This window comes from Sciurus carolinensis, chromosome 9, assembly GCF_902686445.1.
Source record: "Sciurus carolinensis chromosome 9, mSciCar1.2, whole genome shotgun sequence".
Classification (NCBI taxonomy): Eukaryota; Metazoa; Chordata; class Mammalia; order Rodentia; family Sciuridae; genus Sciurus; species Sciurus carolinensis.
In genome coordinates, this window is record NC_062221.1 from 14869049 (window position 1) to 14889268 (window position 20220).

The following is a 20220-nucleotide window of genomic DNA, read 5'->3' on the forward strand; positions in this document are numbered from 1 at the left end:
GCCGGCGTTTATAGCCCGCCCGCTGTGGAAGCGGCTGCGGCCGAGGGCGAGCAGTGTCGCGATGTCGGGGCTGCTCGCTAGTCCCGAGCAGCGGCGCCCAGAGCAGAGCGCGCAGGAGCCGCCGCGCGCTCGCTTCGTGCTGGGGCTGGACGTGGGCAGCTCTGTGATCCGCTGCCACGTCTATGACCGGACGGCGCGGGTCTGCGGCTCCAGCGCGCAGAAGGTGACCGGGGGGCGGGCGTCGGGCGCGGGTGTGGGGCTCGTGGAACACGCGGGATCGGCTCCGGGTTGCGAGCGGGCGGGTCCGCCCCACCCAGCCTGGACGCCGCCACCTGCCGCCGGGGACCTGAGCGGCGCGCCGGCACGGGTCGCGCATTCCCTCCCGCTGGCTGCACCGCGGGCGCCCTTCCTGCCACGCCGAGCGCACGAGGGGCCGGGAGTGGGACCCGCGCCGCTCGCCGCCTCTGCCTCCTGGAAGTCCCCGCTCCGGCCTTACCAGGGTGGGACTCGAGGTGACTCGCTGGGCGGCACTGGGCAGGTTCCGTGTATCCAGCCAGAAGGTGGTTTGTCACTTGCTTGCTTTTTCTTGTGCTTCCTTGATAAACCTCCAGTTCAGTCTTTATTTACATGAAACATTTTCAGGTCTTGGTAGAATTTATGTTTATTGACTGTTTCTCAGTTGTCATCTTTATTAACTACTCCTGAAAGTGCTGGTTCCTCACATGAGCAGTTGGTTTCCATGGATATTGGGGCAATTTTGAAAGCTGTGTTGTCATTACTTTTTTCTTTCTTTTTTTTTTCCTTTCCAACTTTTTAAAAATTTTTAACCTTTATTTATTTATTTATTCATTTATATGTGGTGCTGAAAATCGAACCCATTTCCTCACCCACGCCAGGCAAGCGTTCTACCACTGAGCCACAACCCCAACCCTTCTTTCCACCTTTGAGAATTCATAAAAACATCTTTTTCTGGGTTGAGAAACTACCAAGTCATTGATTGGTTATTAGCAAAGCTTTGAACTGTTGGTAATTCTGTGCAGCAACCAACAACTTGATATTTTTGTTTTCCTTTTAATGAAGTTTTGATTTCTACACAGTTGTCAATGCACCAGAAGTAATGTTTTTTGTATATGCTGTTCTTATTCACTCTGTTCAATACCTGCATCTTTTTGTGTTAGAAATGGTGGGGAGCCATCAGTTTCCCAAACCATTTCCAGCAGTGTGGGACTCTTCCTTGTGTCCACCCTTCTTCCCACTCCCTTTGAGTGAGTTTTACCCCAGCAGTTGCCCAGGAGCTGGTTTACCTAGGAGGCAGGTAAAGTAGTGAGGGCTTTGAGAATTCGTTTTGAGGAAACTTCAGACTTTCATTCAGGTTTCAGTACCAGGACAGGGAGCTGGGACTGCAGCAACTCCCTGGTGTCTTCTCTGGCTAGCAGCTGTGGAGGAACACTGCCTGGTCCCTACCTGTCTCTACCCCAATCTGAAAACGACAGATGAAAGACACTGTCCTTCAGTGACTGTACTCCTTATTATGAGCCTTTTATCATAAACACTGTGATACTTTTACATTCTCCCTTACAATTGTAGACACAAAGTACTTTTGTTTTAAGCAGTAATTAAGAAAAAAAAAAAAAAAAAAGGAGTATTTGGATCCAAAAAGAGAAACTCATTAGAAAATGTGGTTTCATGGTTGCTGTATAATTAGTTTTTCAGAAATGAGGTTAAGAATCTCAAAGATGAATCAAGATTGCAGTGATTGACAGGAAGCTAGGATGGTTTGTTCATACTCTAAACTGTGGAGAAGGTGTCTGCAAAAATATTTAGTAAATGAAAATATGAAAAATCCCTGCCCTCCAAGAATGAAGCACTGTTTTAGATGGTGTTTATAGTAATGCCTCTCCAAATACAGTAGGAGCTTCCAGTAGTTTTTAAGTGTGGATCTGGGACTGCTGGATTTGAAATAAGTAAAACTAAGTATGTAGAAACTTGTGTAGCAATTTGGCAAAGTAATTTTATGTCTGTTGTCTCTAATAATGAAACACTTGGGATTTTATTTTGTGTGTCATTTTTTTCTAGGAACTTAATTTAATTGTATCTTAAAAATTATTGGCCCACAAGGCTTGGGGTGTAGCTCATTGTGAAGCGCTTACCTAGCCTGTGCAGAGCCCTGTGTTCTATCCCCGGCATCGCAGAAAAATAAAAATACAAATACAAAAGCAGCGTCTGGTCCTTTATTGCAGGTAGCTTGAGTTCTTTGGGAAGATCTTGTTGGTTCACATTGCATCTTAGCACCTGGTTTATTACTTCATGGACACAGAATAAATAAATGAATGCAGTTAATTAAAGTGTTAGGAATTCATGAGTTCTATGACTTAGACAAAAAACTTGATTGTATCGGTGTTCTCAGGTAAAAATCATATCCATGCTAATATAATGGAATAGTACTAAAAACCTAAAACCTGTTAGTATGGATTTGATTCCTATTGCCAGATAGCTTGAAAAAGAAAAAGAAAAACTGAAAAGAGCTCACTCTTTAGAGACATGAATAAGATAGTGTTGACCTTTTAGTGAAAATTGAAATCTCAGACATGAACACTTACATTAGGAAGTTTGTATTAGACATCTCGGAAGATTTCACTTTTATTTCTTGTACGATCATTTTTTTTTTTAATGTTGAACAACAGAGATGCACTTTTGATTTCTTCATTAGTTTTGGTTTTCCCTCGTGCTGAGGAACAAACCCAGGACATGCATCTTAACCTCTGAGCTACATTGCCAGCCTGAGAATTTGTATATTTTTTAAACAATATTTCTTCTAAGCTCTTAAATACTGTTAAATACTAGATAAAATCACACAGGTGAACATTTGATTCTGTTTTAAAAAATGTAGAAATTTATCTTGTTCTCCAGAGGAACATAATGCTGTTGTGAGAATCCATAAAAGATAATGATTGGAAGAACCTGTTCAGTACAGGAATTTCACACTACAGAGAACCGTGAAATCTTCAATACTGTGTACACATGGTACCTTCTTGGAAAATAGACTGTGGTTGTCATTTTTCTTGTTTACAATCAGAAGACATTTTCTTTTTAACTTTGATTGTATTCTCCATCTGGTTTTGGTTTGGTTCTCCTTCTGTAGCAGGGCATATTTCACTCTTGTGACATGTTTGGGGACTGCTGTGATTTGAGTTCCCAAGGGTTGTTTGGGAGCTTGGCTCCTAGTGAGACACTTCTGGGAGCTGGTGAAACTTTAAAGAGGTGAGACCTATTGGGGAGTCCTTAGGTCATTGAGGGTACTGTCCTCAGAGGAACCAAGGTTGTTCTTTTGGCTTTTGGGACCCTGTTTAATTCTCAAGAAGGGGTGTTATAAAAGAGCAAGATTGGCAATTCCCTTCTCTCTAGCTTCCTGTCTTGCTGTATGCTCTTTTTCTTTTGGACAAGTCCTGCAGTGGTGCCATTGCCATCTGCCATGATTAATGCAGCCATCATCAGAGCTGAGACCATCATCAGAGGCCAAACTGAGGGGGCTGACAGATCTTGGACTTTCAGCCTCCTAAACTGAGCTTGTTGGGCGTGGTGGTGCTTAGACCTAGTAATCCCAGCAACTGAAGGGACTGAGGCAAGAGGATCACAAGTTCAGTGAATTCAATGGTAGTCTCCGCAACTTAGGGAGACCGTGTTTCAAAATAAAAAATAAAAAGGTCTGGGGAGGTCTGGGGTTGTGGCTCAGTGGTAGAGCGCTTGTCTAGCATTGTGTGAGGCACTGGGTTCAATTCTTAGCACCACATAAAAATAAAATAATAAAATAAAGGTCAAAAAAAGTGTGGGGGGGTGCTGGGGTTATGACTCAGTGGTAAGGTGTGTCTGGCTTCAGTCCCTAGTACAGCAAACAAAACAAAACTAAAACTGTGAGCTGCATAAACTTCTTTTCTTTATGTATTACCCAACTTCAGTTATTTTGTTATAGCAATTAAAAATGGACCAATATAGAGGTGGTGTGAGCTGTCCAGGTTAGTGGAATTAGGGGAGGTGATCCGGTAGGTCTATCAAGTCTGAAGGATTGTTGCCGGAAGCAGTGATATCCACATTGGATTTTTTGGGTTGAAGAAGTGTTTGTTGTCGTTGAACCATTACAATCTATAGTCTGAAAACCCTTGGATAGAAAGGATAGGAATGTTTCGATGGAAGGAAAATAGATTTCATTAAATCTGTTTCTGATGAGCTCACTGAAGAATAATAGGTTCTTTTTCCATAGCACCTCAAGTCACCCTTCTGTTCCCCACATGATTGCACTTTCCTTTTTCTTTACTTTGGGCACTTCTTAAATGTTAGAAATTTTCCTTAAATGGTGCTTTTGTTCATTTTTTCAGTACTGTGTCTTGCTCTAGCGCCCAGCTGTATCTGGAATTTGTAATACAGAACTACGGGTTCAGCCACTCCAGAGTAAACGTCTTGCCAGGTCAGGGAGAGGCAGTGATCTGGCTGAGGAAAATTGGGGATCCTCAAAAAGACTTTGAACCAGTTTTGTATACAACCCCATCTGGCAGCTCCGCATTCAGAGGAACCTCTTAATTTATAGTGTTCCACTGTAAAATCTCAGTTCCTGGTTGATGGACTGTCCCGTGATAATTTGGTTATATACGGATTCATTCATTTCCCCCCCTTTTTCCCCACACCACTGCCCTGGTCTTGCTTACCTGTTATTTGAGGAATATCTGTGAAGTCCTGGGCACTTCTGGATACTGGGGATGAAGAGCACAGAGGAGACATACTTCCTGCCTGAGCACTCAGGTTTGAGGAGTGGGGTTAGAGGTGATCTGACTGGACAGCCAAGCCCTGGTGAGGAGTCCGAGTTTCACTCTGGGGCAGTGGGGTCTGAGGAGCGCAGAGGTGCAGGTATGCTCAGGAGGGAGAGGTGAGGGTGTTTTCTCCAACGTGCTAAGCTTTGTACCACCTGCGCGCTCACTGTTCATATTTAAAATATTTGTTAAAATCTAGTTTGATGCCGTGTGCTTTCCTTTTCTGTTGGTCCTTGTGCCTTTGACCCTTCCCCCCTCCCCCAATATTGGGGATAGAACCCAGGTCCTTGGCACATGGCAGGCAAGTGCTCTACTACTGAGCTACAACATCCTTAGCTCTTTTTCATGACTCCCCCCCCTCCCTTTTGACATTACTGGGATGAATACAGGGACACTCTACCACTGAGCTATACCCCCGGCCTTTAAAAAAAAATTTTTTTTTTTTTTTTTTTTTTTAAATTTTGCCGGGCATGATGATATGGGCCTGTAATCCCAGTAACTTGGGAGACTGAGGCAGGAGGATCACAAGTTCAAGGCCAGACTCAGCAATTTAGTGGGGCCCTAAGCAACTTCTTGAGACTCTGTCTCAAAATAAAAATAAAGGACTGGAGCTCAGTGGTAAAGTACCAAAAAAAGTAATTCTTTTTTAAAAATTTTGAGACAGGGTCTCACTAAGTTGCTTAAACTGCAAACTTGTGATTCTCTTGCCTCAGCCATCTGAGTTACTGGGGATTACAGGTGTGCACCACTGTGCCCAGCTTAATGGTTTTCTTTTTGTGGAATCCTGAAAGGAATCGGGGATAAACATATGTATGTCCCTGCCATCAAATTGACTTAAACCCGTAGACTTAAAATTTTTATTCTATTTTTTAATTAACATAAAGTAAAATGAACTTTTTTTAGTATGTAGTTCTGTGGATTTTGGCACATGTATAGGAATAACCCCAAAGCATCCTTCAGCTACCTCTTTGAGGTCACATCTTCCTTCCAAACCGTACCCCTGGTAACCACTGATCTATTTTCCATGATGTAATGTGTTTTTTTCTCTGCAGTATTGGGAATTGAACCCAGGGATGCTTTCCATTAAGCTACCTCCCAGCCCTTTTTATTTTTGAGACAGGATCTTGCTAAATTGCCTGGGTTGGCTTTGAACTTGTGATTCCCCTACCCCCAGCCTCCTAATAGCTGGGATTACAGGTGTGCTATGCATGGTTTGCTGTTTTGTCTTTTTTAAGAATGTCATGTAAGTGGGATCATATAGTGGGTAGCCATTTATGACTCTCTTTATTAAAAGATTTGTCTATGTTGTGAGTATTGATAGTTGGTTCTTTTTTATTTTTGAGTTGTTTCATTATATGGATGTACCACATTCATGCACCTGTCAAAGTACCTTTTGGATTGTTTGCAATTTCTGGTGGTTATGACTAGAGCTGCTGTAAACATTTATGTACGGATTTTAATGGGAACATAGGTTTTCACTTCTTTAGGGCAGATACTCAGGAGTGGGATTGTTGAGTCATTTGGCAAGTGAAAGTTTAAAAAATTGCCAGACTTTTCCAGACTGGCTGTACTGCTCTGCATTCTCTTCAGCAGTGTAAAAGAGACATATTGTTCTCATATCCATCAGTACTTCTTATTGTTAGGTCCCCCCCACATACACAGTTTTCCACAAGGAGTGGTAACTTATTGTGGTTTTAATTTGCATTTCCTTATTGGCTAATGATGTAGAATATCTTAATGTACATATTTGATATCCATATATTTTCTGTTAAGTGCTCAATCAGTTCTTTTAACCCTTTTTTTTTTTTTTGCGGTGCTGGGGATTGAACCCAGGGCCTTGTGCTTGCAAGACAAGCACTTTACCAACTGAGCTATCTCCCCAGCCCTTTAACCCATTTTTTAATAGGGTCGTTTGTTTACTGTGGAGTTTTGAGATTTCTTTATATAGTCTGGGTGTAAGTCCTGGTATTGGATATGTGATGTGTAGATATTTTCTACCATGCTATTCTTTGTCATTTCATTTTCTTTCTTTCTTTGCTTCAAGTTGTGTTTTCATTTTCTTTTTTTTTTTTTTTAAGGAATTTTTTTAATAACTTTATTTATTTATTTATGTGTGGTGCTGAGGATTGAACCCAGTGCCTCACACGTGCTAGGTAAGTGCTCTACCACTGAGCCACACCCCAGCCCTTCATTTTCTTAAAAGTCTTTCTTAGAGCAAATATTTTGAACTTTGATAAAGTCCATTTTGTTCTTTTTTTGTTTTTTTTTTTATGAATTCTTACTGGTGTCCTAAGAATTCTTTGCTTAGCCCAAAGCATAAGGAGTTTCTCCTGTGCTCTACTCTAAACATTCTATAGTTTTATGTTTTACATTTAGATCTTGATCCATTTTGAATTAATTTTTGTGTAAATTTAGTGTAGGTTGAGTTTTATTTTTTTCTTTTGCATATGAATGTCCAGTTATTCAACATCACTTGTTGAACATCATTTTCTCCATTAAATTGTCTTCACTCTATTGTCAAATTCTAATTAGCCTTATTTGTTTGGGTCTATTTCTGGGCTCTGTTCTTTTCTGTTAATCTACTTGTCTATTTTATGCTAGTAGCACACGGTTTTGATCACTATAGCTTTATAGGAAGTCTTGCAGTTGGATAGTGTGATCTCTCTAAGTTTATTCTTTGTCAACATTGACAATTTTAGGACTTTTGCCCTTACATATAAGTTTTAAAATATATATATGCAGGATGATTTTAAATAAATATATATGTATAAATATATATATGCATAAATAAAGTATTGACTTTCTTTTGTTATCTCCATTCTGTTATTGAGCCCTTTCTGTGAGTTTTTGATTTTTATCATATAAATATTTAATTTTTAAGTATTATGTTCAAAGATTGGGTCTTATGTAAATCTTATGAAAAATGCTAATGCTTTTCTTTTTTTAAAATTTTTTTAGATGTTGATAGACCTTTATTTTTATTCTTTTGTTTATGTGTGGTGCTGAGAATCGAACACTAGTGCCTCACACATGCTGGGCAAGTGCTCTACCACTGAGCCACAACCCAGGCCCAGCCCTTGCTTTTCTTTTAGCAGGCAGTTACTGGGCTCAGACTCAGTTCTGGTCAGCCTTCTATGCACTGTGCTTTCAGTGGTACTTGTGATTTCTAAATCTTGGTAGGATTTTCAGATTTGCCTTGGGTGTATGCACAGCCTAGTGACTCAGGCAGTTGTCTGACCCTTAGTTCTATACACACACACGCACACACACACACACACACATATATTTTAGTCATAGATGGACCCAATACCTTTATTTAATTTTTACGTGGTGCTGAGGATCCAACCCAGGACTTCACATGTGCTAGGTGAGCGCTGTACACTGAGCCACAACCCCAGCCCCTGACCCTTAGTTCTGTTCTTAATATCTTTGGAATGCTGTTCAGAACTACATCTATGTAAGTACAGCTTCCACGTGATCATAGGAGTTTGTTTACAACCTTCTATGGTGTTTTTCCCAAGCTCATTCCTCTCTGAGATTTTCCTGTATTTTTGTTTTGTTTTGGTTTGGCCTTTTTGGGGTCCTAGGAATTGAACCCAGGGTCTCAAACCTGCTAGGCAAGAGCCCTACCACTGTGAGCTATATCCCCACATGTTTAATATTTTTTATTTTGAGACAGGCTCTCACTAAATTGTCCAGGCTGACCTTGAACCTGGGATTCTCCTGCTTCAGCCTTCAGACTAGCTGGGAATATAGGTGTTTGTACGACTACTAATTTTTTTTATTCCCAGAGCCTCCCTTTTTGGTCTTTAGCCTGAAATCTGGGTTTTCTGTTACCTCATTTTCCTGGGTGCATTTGAGGCTAGGCAGCAGGAGCCCAGAGAAAGAAAAAAGCCACTGGGGTTTCCCTCCCCCTCTTGGGACTGCCTTCTCTGATTGGGAAGGAAGTTTTCCCTTCCCAGGTGTTGAGGTGTTGTCGCATCTGCTGATAACCACTGTTACTGCTGCAGCCGCACAGGCTAGCCTGGCCTGAAACGGGGAGGCCTGGGGGGAAAGGCGGTGGGGAGAGCACTTTGTTGCCTCTGAGTGTTGGTGGTTCCCCTTCTTGCTCTTTGAGCCCAAACAACAGAGCTTTTCCTGGAACCCAATTTTAGTTTTTAGAATATCAGTTCAGGGGAAGTCAGAAAAATGGGAAATTCTTTTCCAGTCTAATAGTACTAAAAAAAAAAAGTGTATGGGGGCGGGGTTCTGGGGACCTGCCCCGGGCCTCCTGCACACTAGTGGTACCCAAGTTCTTGTCTAGTTCCCCAGTGTACCCCTACTGTATACTATTTAAGAGTCCACAAGCAGCTGCTTCAGGCATTCTCTCCAGGTTTATATTTGTAAGCTGTAGGGACACTCCGTGAAGTATGCTTTTACTCATTGTAGTCTGACCTGGAACTTGGTTCTTTTAAAATTTATTTTTTTAAGTTTTTAGAAGTCTGACTTTTGTCTTATTATAAAATACCTTCATTGTAGAAAACTTGAAAAATAAAGGTAAAGATAAAAGAAGCTGAAATATTCCATAAACTATTTTGGTGTTGGCATATAGTCCTTTTAAATTTCATACATGTATTTTTTTCAGTTTTTTTGGGGGTGCTGGGGATCAAATCTCCGGCCTTGTGTATGCTAAGTCTGCTCTCTACCCCTGAACTTTGCCCCCAACCCTCAATTTTAACAATAAAAATTACTAGATAAATAATGTTAATTATTTTAACCAGTAGTCCCAGTTACTATTAATTCAATCTTATTATTTTAACTAAATTTTCTCTTTTCTTAAATAGGTAGAAAATCTTTATCCTCAAATTGGCTGGGTTGAAATTGATCCTGACATTCTCTGGACTCAATTTGTTGCTGTAATAAAAGATGCTATCAAAGGTAATAGGATTAATAAAAATAGGTCTGTATGGTGTACTGTGTAATAAGAGTTTTCTTCAGTCTTCTGAGAATTCTTTAGGATTTTGTGGTTTTCTTAAGTTATAATATGCATGCAGTTTATTATTAGGGGTCATAGTTTCCCTGGGTTTTTCAGGGGGAGATTTGTGGTTCAAAGCAAACCACTTCAATCAGGAAAGGTATCAGTGACCATGTCCCCCAGTTGTTGCTTTTCAGCTGTAATATAAGTGAATGTTTACCTCCCTCCATCCTGCTTGTACCTAGGACTGACTTGATTTCCTGATGTTATAGAATACTAGAGGGTTATAAACAAAGTTACCATGTACTGTTCCTATTCTCCTGAGTTCACAACTGAGTTACCTTCTTTTTAAAGTAAGTTTTCGTTCTGTTTTTTCCGTGTGGTCAGTTGATGCAATGTGGTCTTCAAACCAGAGCTGTGGTCTTAAAATCTTAGCTCTTTAAGAATGTTTTCAGTACAGCCGTGCTCTGTAACATTGCAGAAGATGACTTGTAGATTGTGGAAGGTATTTTATTTCATTTGTGGCTGAATTGCTTCTCCCTATTATTTTAATTGTAATATTTCAAAACTTAATGAGTTGCAAGAATAATAACTTAATGGCTTATGGTAAAGCATGCTTAACATGCATGAGGCCCTGGGTTTCTTCCCCAACACAGTAAGGAAACAAAATACAAACAAAAATGTTGGAAGAGTACTACAGCAGACATGATATACCCTTCTCTCAGATTTAAACATATTTTGCCTTGTTTATAGTTTTCCATGAAATATTTTTTTTTCTGAGCTATTTGAGGATTATTTGTGGTGTAATCTGTCACACCTGAACGTTACAGCATTATCTCCAAAAAAAGCAGTGTCTTCCTGCAGATGCACAGTGCAGTTATCACACTTAGGAAATCAGTAAATACATTACTACAGTATTGAACATTAATACTGCCCTCTAGTATTCAGTCTGCAATGTTCTCTTATCTCAGTAAAAAAAGTAATAACTTTGTCTAGAATCCAAAGATGAGGCTTTGCAAGTAGCTGTTAGTCTGGTTAGTCTCCTTTAATCAGCAGTAGGCTCTTAATGACATTGACAGTTTCAAAAGCACAGGCCAGTTTAGCCTACTGCCCCTCGTTGGGGGGTTGTCTGATTATTTTCTCATGATGAGATTCCAGTCAAATATTTTTATAAAGAATACTATGTACGGGGTGATGCATATTCCTCAGAGCTCAAATTGAAGTTGGCCCAAATTTTCCCAGTGGGCTATACTGATTTTAAAAGAATGTCACAGGTACACGCTTGTAATCCTAGTGACTTGGGAGCCTGGACAGAAGGATTGCAAGTTCAAGGACAACCTCAGCAACTTAGCAGGGCCCTATGCAAATTAGTGAGACCCTGTCTCAAAAAAAAAAAAGCTGGGTAAAGTTCCCTCCCCAAAAAATGTGTGTGTGTGTGTGTGTGTGTGTTTGGTATTACTATATTTTAGGAAATTTGGATTGTAAAAATTCATGTTTTTATTTACATCCTTAATGTCTGTATTGAAAGTATATTCTCAGCTTTAATAAATTTTTACCTTTTTTTGCCATCAACTACCCTCTGTTGTGAATGATCACTTCCTAGGTTAAAATTCAATTTTTTGGTGTTATCAGGAAGAAAATACAACCTGAGTTACTTTGAGTAGTATTTGTCTTTTTCTAACATTTAAAACTATTTGGTGAGGATATGGTCATTCTTCCTTTTAAATTAAAAAAAAAAAAAACCTACAAAATCATCTAGGTAGTGCTTTATTTATTAGTTCTAATTGTTTTGTCAAAGTGCTAAACCCAGATGATTTTCTTAAAGATCATATTGAATAATTTATTTTCTGTACTGTGATATGGTCAAGTAAAACTTCACAGGCTTTTCAACATGTGTTTCACTGTTTTTCACTTGCAGCTGCAGGAGCACAGATGAACCAGATTGTTGGTCTTGGTATATCTACACAGAGAGCCACATTCATTACGTGGAACAGGTGAGCGCTTTGTGTGATAAGCACTGTATTGTGGGTTTGCACTTCAGTGGTAAGCAGCTATGAAACCTGTTTGGGGAGTTTGGGTGAGCTCAGAGTAGTTTTGCTTGGTTTAGAGAGATGGAAGTGGGCTTACAGGCATGTAACTTGAGTTTTACTTATATAAAATAACAATAAAGAGTCTCTTGTCATAAAATTCTCCTCTTTTTGGATAAGTCAGCATTCCAAACAAGGGCGGATTGAAGATCTAAATCTAAATCTCCAGGACCTTATACCTGGAGAGAGTCAGGGGATTTAACAATCTTTCTTTGTTGTTGTTCAGGGGCTTAAACCCAGGGGCACTTAACCACTTAATCACATCCCTCTCCAGCCCTTTTTCTTTTCTTTTTTTTTTTTTTTTTTGGTGCTGGGGATTGATTATTTTTCATTTTGACACAGGGTCTGGATAAATTGCTTGGGGCCTTGCTAAGTTGTTGAGGCTGGCCTCAAACTTGCAATCCTTCTGCCTCAGTCTCCCAAATTGCTGGGATTGTAGGCATGTACCACCGCACCTGGCAACTTAACAAATTCCAGCACCACAATGTTATGCTTGGTTTATATTTTCAGACTACTCCTCATTTAATATGTAGAAGTCTAAAGCGTCTGAGGCATATGCAGATTAGACACAATTATGGTATTTAATAGCAACCGTAGAGTGCACACCTACAGTATTTCAAGTTTCATTATCTTTACAGTAAACCTGTTATTTGGGTATTGTGTCTGTTTTTCATAGAGAAAGAAAGTGAAACTTAGAAAAATAAGGAGATTGTTCAAAGTTATCAGTAAATGCAGCCAAGATTCCAGATTATCTTTTTGGTTTAGTTTTTTGACACTTTGTTTTATTTTATTTTTGCAGTGCTGGAGATGTAACCCAGGGCTTCACACCTGCTAGCCAGGTGCTCCCACCATCAAGCCACACCCCCAACCCAGCATGTGTGGGTTTTTTTTTTTGGGGGGGGGTCGGGGTGGGATTGAACTATGGGTTACTTAACCACTGAGCCACATCCCCACCCCTTTTTGTTTTTTATTTTGACACTCCCTCGCTAAATTGTTTAAGTCCTCCCTAAATTGCTGAGCTCGTCTTGAACTTGTGATCCTCTTGCCTCAGGCACCCAAGTTGTTGGGTGTACCACTGTGCCCTGCTCAGCATGAGTTTTTTAAATGGAGAAAAAAACACCCCTGTAAAATTTGTCTTTGTAACACAGCACTAGACTTTAAAGTACATGTTGAACTCCCGTGGGAAATATAAGTAGGAGGAGGGAAATCTCTGTGAATCTGAAAAATATAAATGGGGTAAATTTGTAAGAATTTACTGCCGGGTGGGGTGGCGCACACCTGTAATCCCAGCGGCTTGGGAGACTGAGACAGGAGGATCATGAGTTCAAAGCCAGCCTCAGCAAAAGTGAGACCCTGTCTCTAAATAAAATACAAAAAATAGGGGTGGGGATGTGGCTTAGTGGTCGAGTGTCCCTGAGTTCAATCCCCAGTACCCTCTTCCCCCCAAAAATAATTTACTTCTGCCCCGTGTTACTAGGGATCTGATCCATTGCTGCTGTACCACTGAGCTACACCCCTGACCCTTTTGATTTTTTACTTTGAGACAGGGTCTTGCAAAGTTGCTGAGGCTGATCTTGAATTTGGGTCCTCCAGCCTCAGCCTCCTGAGTAACTGGGATAACAGGTGGGAGTACAGGGCAGCACCTAGCTCAGACCTGGTTTTTGATTTAGTGTTAGGCAAGAAGAAGAAATTTGAATTTAGCAATATTTCTGGCCTTAACATTTTGGAGAGTATGATAAGAATTATAGAGAATATAGGAACAGGCTGGGTTTTGGGAGAGTAGGTTAAAGAGAAGATGATAAAGTGTTTGGTTTTTGTTTTCTGACTGTGGAGCTATGCCAGAGTTGTCTGGAACATTGGTCTCATTAGGGTGAGGTGCAGCAGATCTCCGCATAGGTACTTTTAAAAAAAATTTTTTTAATCGTTGATGAATCTTTGTTTAATTTATTTGTATGTGGTGCTGAGAATCAAACCCAGCGCCTCATGTGTGCTAGGCAAGTGCTCTACCACTGAGCCACAACCCCAGCCCCACGTAGGTACTCTTTGTTTTGGGGCACAGCGTGTCTGAGATTGATACCTTCATCTGCAGTCCCCTGTGCCTTGAGCGTGTGAGTCTTTAATAGTAACGTATCATCAGATGAAGGGATGAATGAATTCAAGTTATCTGTGTGGATTTAATCAATGGCACTGAGGAAGTTTTGGGCCAGGCAGTTTTTTCTTGTGGAAACTGTTCCATGGCATGCAGATGTTTGGCTGCTTTCCTGGTCTCTGCGAGATGCAAGTAGCACCCCCACTCCCATCCCATTGTGACAATCACAGATGTCTCCAGACATGCAAAATCTCCCTCAATTGAGAACTGCTGGTGTATGTGAAGTCTAGACAAGTGGATTTATTCTCTTAGAATTACATGGGGTTGGGGATATAGCTCAGTTCACAGAGTGCTTGCCTGTCAGGCACGAGGTCCTGAGTTCAATCCCCAGCATCACCAAAAGAAAAAAGAATTACATGAAGAGAAGCAGTCTGAGGATTTGGACCATGACTCTTTCCCTCCAAATTGAAAGGAAATCAGGGAAGAAAAAGCTGGCAAAGCAGGATCAAAGCCAGTCTGAGAAGGGGATGATAGGGACATGGAGAGAGTGCTTTCGTTAGGACCAAGTACCATCTCATTCATGACAGGAAGGCCAAAACATTAGGAAGCACAATTGTCAGGCAGCAGTTAAGACCATCCATACTTTATTTTTAGAAGAAATACAAGAGTCAGATTCTGAGACAGTTCATTTTCTTTATTGATATTGCTGTTTTTTTGCAGAGGAAAAAGTTTTCTTCCTAGATCAATTATGTGAGTTTCTTTCCTTGGCTTTTTTTTTTTCCCTCTCTTTTTAAAATATTTGTAGTCCTCTCTGAGTTTTAGAGACACTCTTTGCTTGTAGAAAACCGGAATGCAGATTTTTTTTAATAAACTTGCAATATTCCTTTCTTCTTTTACCCTAAAATAATAGAAACTTATTCTGCCCATTGGGCCTGTGTGAGCCACCTTGTCGCGTGGTGCTGGCAGGTTCCAGAAGCTCCTGTAAACAGCAAAGACAACACGGGAATGGGCGCAGCTCAGCCAGCTTGGAGTACTCCTTGTTCCTCTGTGAGAGAAGAGGAGATTGCACCCTCTGAAACAGTCTTTTGTTTGCTCCAGTCCCAGCCAGTGCCTCCTCCCCCCTCATTGTTTTGTCCTTTTCCTGTGACTAGGATATATCTCTGTCCTTATGGCCATGCAAACACTACTTTCCATATGCTTGCTGTCAGGAAGTGTAAAACTTTGAACTTTCTGTTTTTCTCCTTGTTTTTATCCCCCTCTCAGAGACTGGGGAACTCAATTTTAATATTTTTTTTCAGTCCTTGAGTTTTCTTCATATTCTTCAGGTTAAAGTTTTTTTTTTCAATTATATCAGTGGTGTGATTTTCTAAAGCTGACTTTCTAAAATAACTCTGGGACTGGGGCTATAGCTCAGTTGGTAGAGTGCTTGCCTGTCAAGCACAAGGCCCTGGGTTCAATCCCCAGCACCGTAAAATAAAATAAAGTAAAGTAAAGACTAAATAAATAAATAAAATAACTTGGACTGGATATCTCCTCCATTTTGATTTTTTAAAATTTCTTTTGTTTTACAAAATCTTGAGCTGTTTGTTTCTTGAGTCATTGTGTCTCTCAGGGAGACTTCTGCTAACTAACCTCAGATCAGCGTGTGTGCCAATCAGTAACATAAACTGTGAGTCACAGGGGCTGGAACCCTCCGTAACTGCTGGGAGGTTCCCAGGGAGGAACTTGCCGCTGCTGAACTGAACACAAAGATGAGTGAGAACGCCAGCCCTCAAGGGCCATACGGTCTCCTCGTACACGTTTTGTTCTGTGTTCCTGCCACATGAAATGCATCTTTTATTGTAGCGTTTAATATTTATGTTAATGATTCTTGCCACTTATTTATGACACAAACTATTTGAGGACCACAGAATGATGTAACGTGTTAGAAGGGCTTAAGACAGGGGCTGGGGAGATAGCTCAGTTGGTAGAGTGCTTGTCTTGTAAGCACAAGGCCCTGAGTTTGATCCCCAGCACCCAAAAAAAAAAAAAAAAGAAGGGCTTAAGACAGTTCCTTTACAACATTGCCATTTATGCTTTCCGTTTCCCCTTATATTGTTTTTTTTTTTTTTTTTTTTTTTTTTTTTTTTTTTTTTTTTTTTGGTGCTGGGGATCGAACCCAGGGCCTTGTGCTTACGAGGCAAGCACTCTACCAACTGAGCTATCTCCCCAGCCCTCCCCTTATATTGTTGGTAAAAATAAAATTAAGCCAAACGATGCTATGTGAATGCTGGAATATGTGCTGCCCCGTGAGGTCAGTTTTCTGTATTTTCTTGTACCATGTTATGAATTAGCAATATCACTTCCACATGGTGATTTTCCCCCACTTTGCTCTTCAGCACACTGACCTCATAGTCCCTAACACTACTCCAGGATGGTCGAACATGTAACAGCACCTTTTTTCAAGAATATTCACCTTCCTGCTGGGTGTGTTGGTGAACACCTGTAATCCCAGCAACTCAGAGTTCAAGGCAGGAGGATCGCACGTTCAGAGCCAGCCTTAGCAACTTAGTAAGGCCCTGAGCAACTTAGCAAGATCCTGTCTCAAAATAAAAAATAATAAAAAGGGCTGGGGATGTGGCTCAGTGGTTAAGCACCTCTGGGTTCAACTCCAGTACCAAAAAAAGAATATTCACCTTCGTTGTTAATTCCTAAGCATCTTTCAGAGCTCAGTTCCCTTGTCACTTCACAAAGAAGCCTTTCTCGACCCCCAGACCAGGCAGGGTCTCTCTGTTAAATATACTCTTGGTACCTTGAACTTCTATTCCATGACATTTATTCCTGTCCTATGTAAGTGGTTGAGTGATTCTTTGTTTGAATTCTCTGGTAGAAAGTATGTTCATCAGAGCAAAGATACACTGTCTCTGTTCACAGCTCTGTCCCCAGCAACAGTCGCAGATTACTTTATAAATATTTGCTGAAATCATTGAGGATGTGACCATGAATGTGGACTGCTTAAGTAGAGTGGGGAATGGCAGCCTTGGAAATGCAACGTGGAAAGTTACACAGGAGGGGACCTGGAGAGGGTAGAAAGCAAGCCCGAGTTTAATACTGAAGGTCAGTGGATGCCAGGGCGGGGGCGTGACCAGATGTGTTCCCTCCGCAGCACTGCAGCTCACAGGTTAGTGGATACCACTGGCTGATTTGTAGGGCCCTTTTAAGGAAAAAGGATTTTTTCACTATTTCTTCCTTTCTTTTTTTTCCCTCTATTGGGGATTAAACTTAGGGACACACTATCACTGAACTACACCCCCAGCCTTTTAATTTTTTTTATTTTGAGACATCCTCTCACTTAGTTGCCCAGATTGGCCTCAAACTTGGATCCTCCCCTTCTGCCTCAGCCTCCCCAGTAGCTGGGGCTATAGGTGTGTGTCATGGTGCCCGGATTCTTCTGTATTTTTTAGTGCTGTACTTTCATTGTGGTATTGAACCAGGGTTTGCTGAGTTTCTGGGGTGTTCATTTTCTAAATGTTTAAGTTTGTTTTGCAGGACTAGGAGCTGACCCAGGGCCTCGCACATGCTAGGCAAGCACTCTCCCACTGAGCTACATCCCCCGCCCTTTCCCTTTGCTGATAGGGTCTCACTGTGTTGCCCAGGCTGCTTTCTAACTTGTGTTCCTTCTGCTTAAATGGCTGGTATTGCAGAAGTGTGGCACCACACACAGTTTGAATTTCTGTTTATTAAAGAAATTTTGGTGATTGTATTAGTTTCCTGAAGCCTAAGCCAATTGTACAGTGTAGAAATAGGCTCAGGTGATATTTTAGATCCTCTGTAGGTCAGAAGTTTTTATCTGATTATATGTATCAGGGTAAGTATAAGGAAGGGGAAAGGCATTGTCTTTGTTTTCTTTTAAAGAAGCAGTTGAGCATGGTGGCACAAGCTTCTTATCCCAGCTCCTCAGGAGACTGAAGTAGGAGGGTTGCAAGTTCAAGGCCAACATGGGCAACTTAGTAAGACTCTGTCTCATAAACTAAAAAAAGGTGGGTGCAGTGGTGCACTCCTATATTTCCAGCGGCTCGGGAGGCTGAGGCAGGAGGATTGAGAGTTCAAAGCCAGCCTTAGCAAAAGTTGAGGTACTGAGCAACTCAGTAAGACCCTGTCTCTAAATAAAATACAAAATAGGGCTGGGGATGTGGCTCAGTGGTGAAGTGCCCCTGAGTCCCCAGTACCATCAAACAAACAAACAAACAAACATTATTTCCTTCTTTTTTAGGAAAACAGGAAAGCATTTTCACAACTTCATTAGTTGGCAAGACTTAAGAGCAATTGAACTTGTAAAATCCTGGAATAATTCTCTTGTAATGAAGGTAACTTTTTCTTATCTTATGTGATTTGGATGTTATTGGTTTTTCTTATAACTATCCCTTAACTGTAGACTTAATTATATAACTTCCTTCATTTGTTGTGTTAGGATATTAAGAGTACACAAACACAATTCCTCATACCAGTAAAATTTTAAAATAGTCACTCACAATTATATGTGGTAGACTTAAGTACTTAACAGCTTGCACCTTGGGAAGTCTTGAGGAGATTGGGGGTGGACCACAGTATCACATGCTAGTGAGAAATGCTCTTGAGAAATGGAAACGATACAGACAAGGTAGAATGAAATGTCCAATTTCATCATCTTTGTAATAAGGGGGAGAATGGATGCTGAGATAGATAACTGGCAGACTGCCACAAGCTCCTTACTGTATACCTGGTACGTAGTAGGCCATCAGTCAGTGACAGTGCTGCAGACACTGCAGTGACAGAGCATCAGCACTAACTCTGTTGTATTTCTCTGAAATCTCCTTCCTCACTGTGAGGTTACTGAGTCAAAGGGTAAGGCTGTTTTCTATCTCCTCAAGTGTCATAAGACCTGCGGTGTTTAATGTTCCAGTTAATATTCCGTATTGATTATTTTAAGATTTCTAATGCCTCACTCTTAAATGCCTTCTCAGCTACTATGCTGGTACCTGAGAGTGCTTATATTATGTATATATATGTGTGTATATTTTTTACATATGTGTATTTAAATGCACCTTGTCATAATAATTTGTGAGACTGAATATTGAGAGTTTCTGTGTATAGGAAAGATAAAGTGGTTAAGGGAGTTGAAAGTGATTTTAAGGAAATGTCTTGAACCCTGGACTGTATAATTTAAAATAAAACCATTTTAGGCTGAGGATTCACCTCAGTTGTAGAGTGCCTTCTGAGTATGTGTAAAGCCCTGAGGTCCATCCTGGTACTGCAAAAAATTAAATAAATAAATAGATAACATTTTTATTTGTAATTTTATGCCTTAATGTATAATTTTTTTGATTATTGGGGATTGATGAACCAGTAGTATTTTTTTTTTTTTTTTTGGTACCAGGGGTTGAACCCAGGGGCACTTAACCATTGAGCCACATCCCCAGCCCTTTTTTTTGTATTTTATTTAGAGACAGGGTCTCACTGAGTTGCTTAGGCCTCACTCAGTTGCTGAGGCTGGCTTTGAACTTGTGATCCTGCCTCAGCCTCCCGAGCCACCTGGAGGACAGGTGTGCACTGTTCTTGCAGCTCTCGAGCCCTTTCTCATCGCAAGGCCCGCATGTATTGCAGGGAGTTTGTTCTGCCATCATGTCCGGATCCTTCTTGTGCTTCAGGGACCAGCCCACGTGTCAGCCCCCTGGGAACCCTTCTCTGCCCTCTACCCCGTCCTCCACATTTTCCTTCATTTCCTTCACAGAACTTACTGAGTTTCAGAACATCTCCTCCCACATTTGTCAACTCCTTGTGATGACACATATCTTTTAAATTGAAATTTTAATTAACATGATCGTAGATTCAGATGCTGTTATGTGAAAAAAATGCAGAAGTCCTGTGTATACTTTTCACTTTCTGCTAATGGTAACATTTTGTGAAGGTATAGTATGTCATAGTCAGAATATTGACATTATTGTCATCCATAGATCTTATTCAAATTTCTCCAGTTCTACTCCTATCCATTTGTGTGTGTGTATGTTACATTCTATATCGTTTTCTATCTGCACAGGTTTCTTGTATCCACTGCTCTTTGAGACACTGAACAGGCTGGGCCTAGCCTATAATCCCAAGGACTCAGTAGGCTGAGGCAGGAGGATTGCAAGTTCAACACTAGCCTCAGCAACTTAGAAAAAAAATCTAAAACTAGGAAAATAAAAAGGACTGGGGTTGTGGCTATTCAATGATAAAGTGTACCTGGTTTCATTCCCTAGTACCGCTGCCCCCGCAAAAACAAAACAAAAC

General features: G+C 40.8%; 1 protein-coding gene across 3 annotated transcripts in view; it reads left to right on the top strand.

Annotated features, from left to right (window-relative positions):
• Positions 1-20220, top strand: part of Gk5 (glycerol kinase 5) — a 70351-nt gene continuing 50131 nt past the window's right edge. Inside the window, exons 1-4 of one of the 3 annotated variants that reach the window (XM_047565342.1) lie at positions 1-223; positions 9626-9719; positions 11675-11750; positions 18185-18278. In XM_047565342.1, coding sequence (XP_047421298.1) covers positions 62-223; positions 9626-9719; positions 11675-11750; positions 18185-18278 — 426 coding nt within the window. In that variant the 5' untranslated portion in view covers positions 1-61. Of the gene's footprint in view, positions 224-9625; positions 9720-11674; positions 11751-16845; positions 17093-18184; positions 18279-20220 lie in introns of those variants that run through there. The other 2 variants (XM_047565343.1, XM_047565344.1) reach the window with 2 other exon arrangements.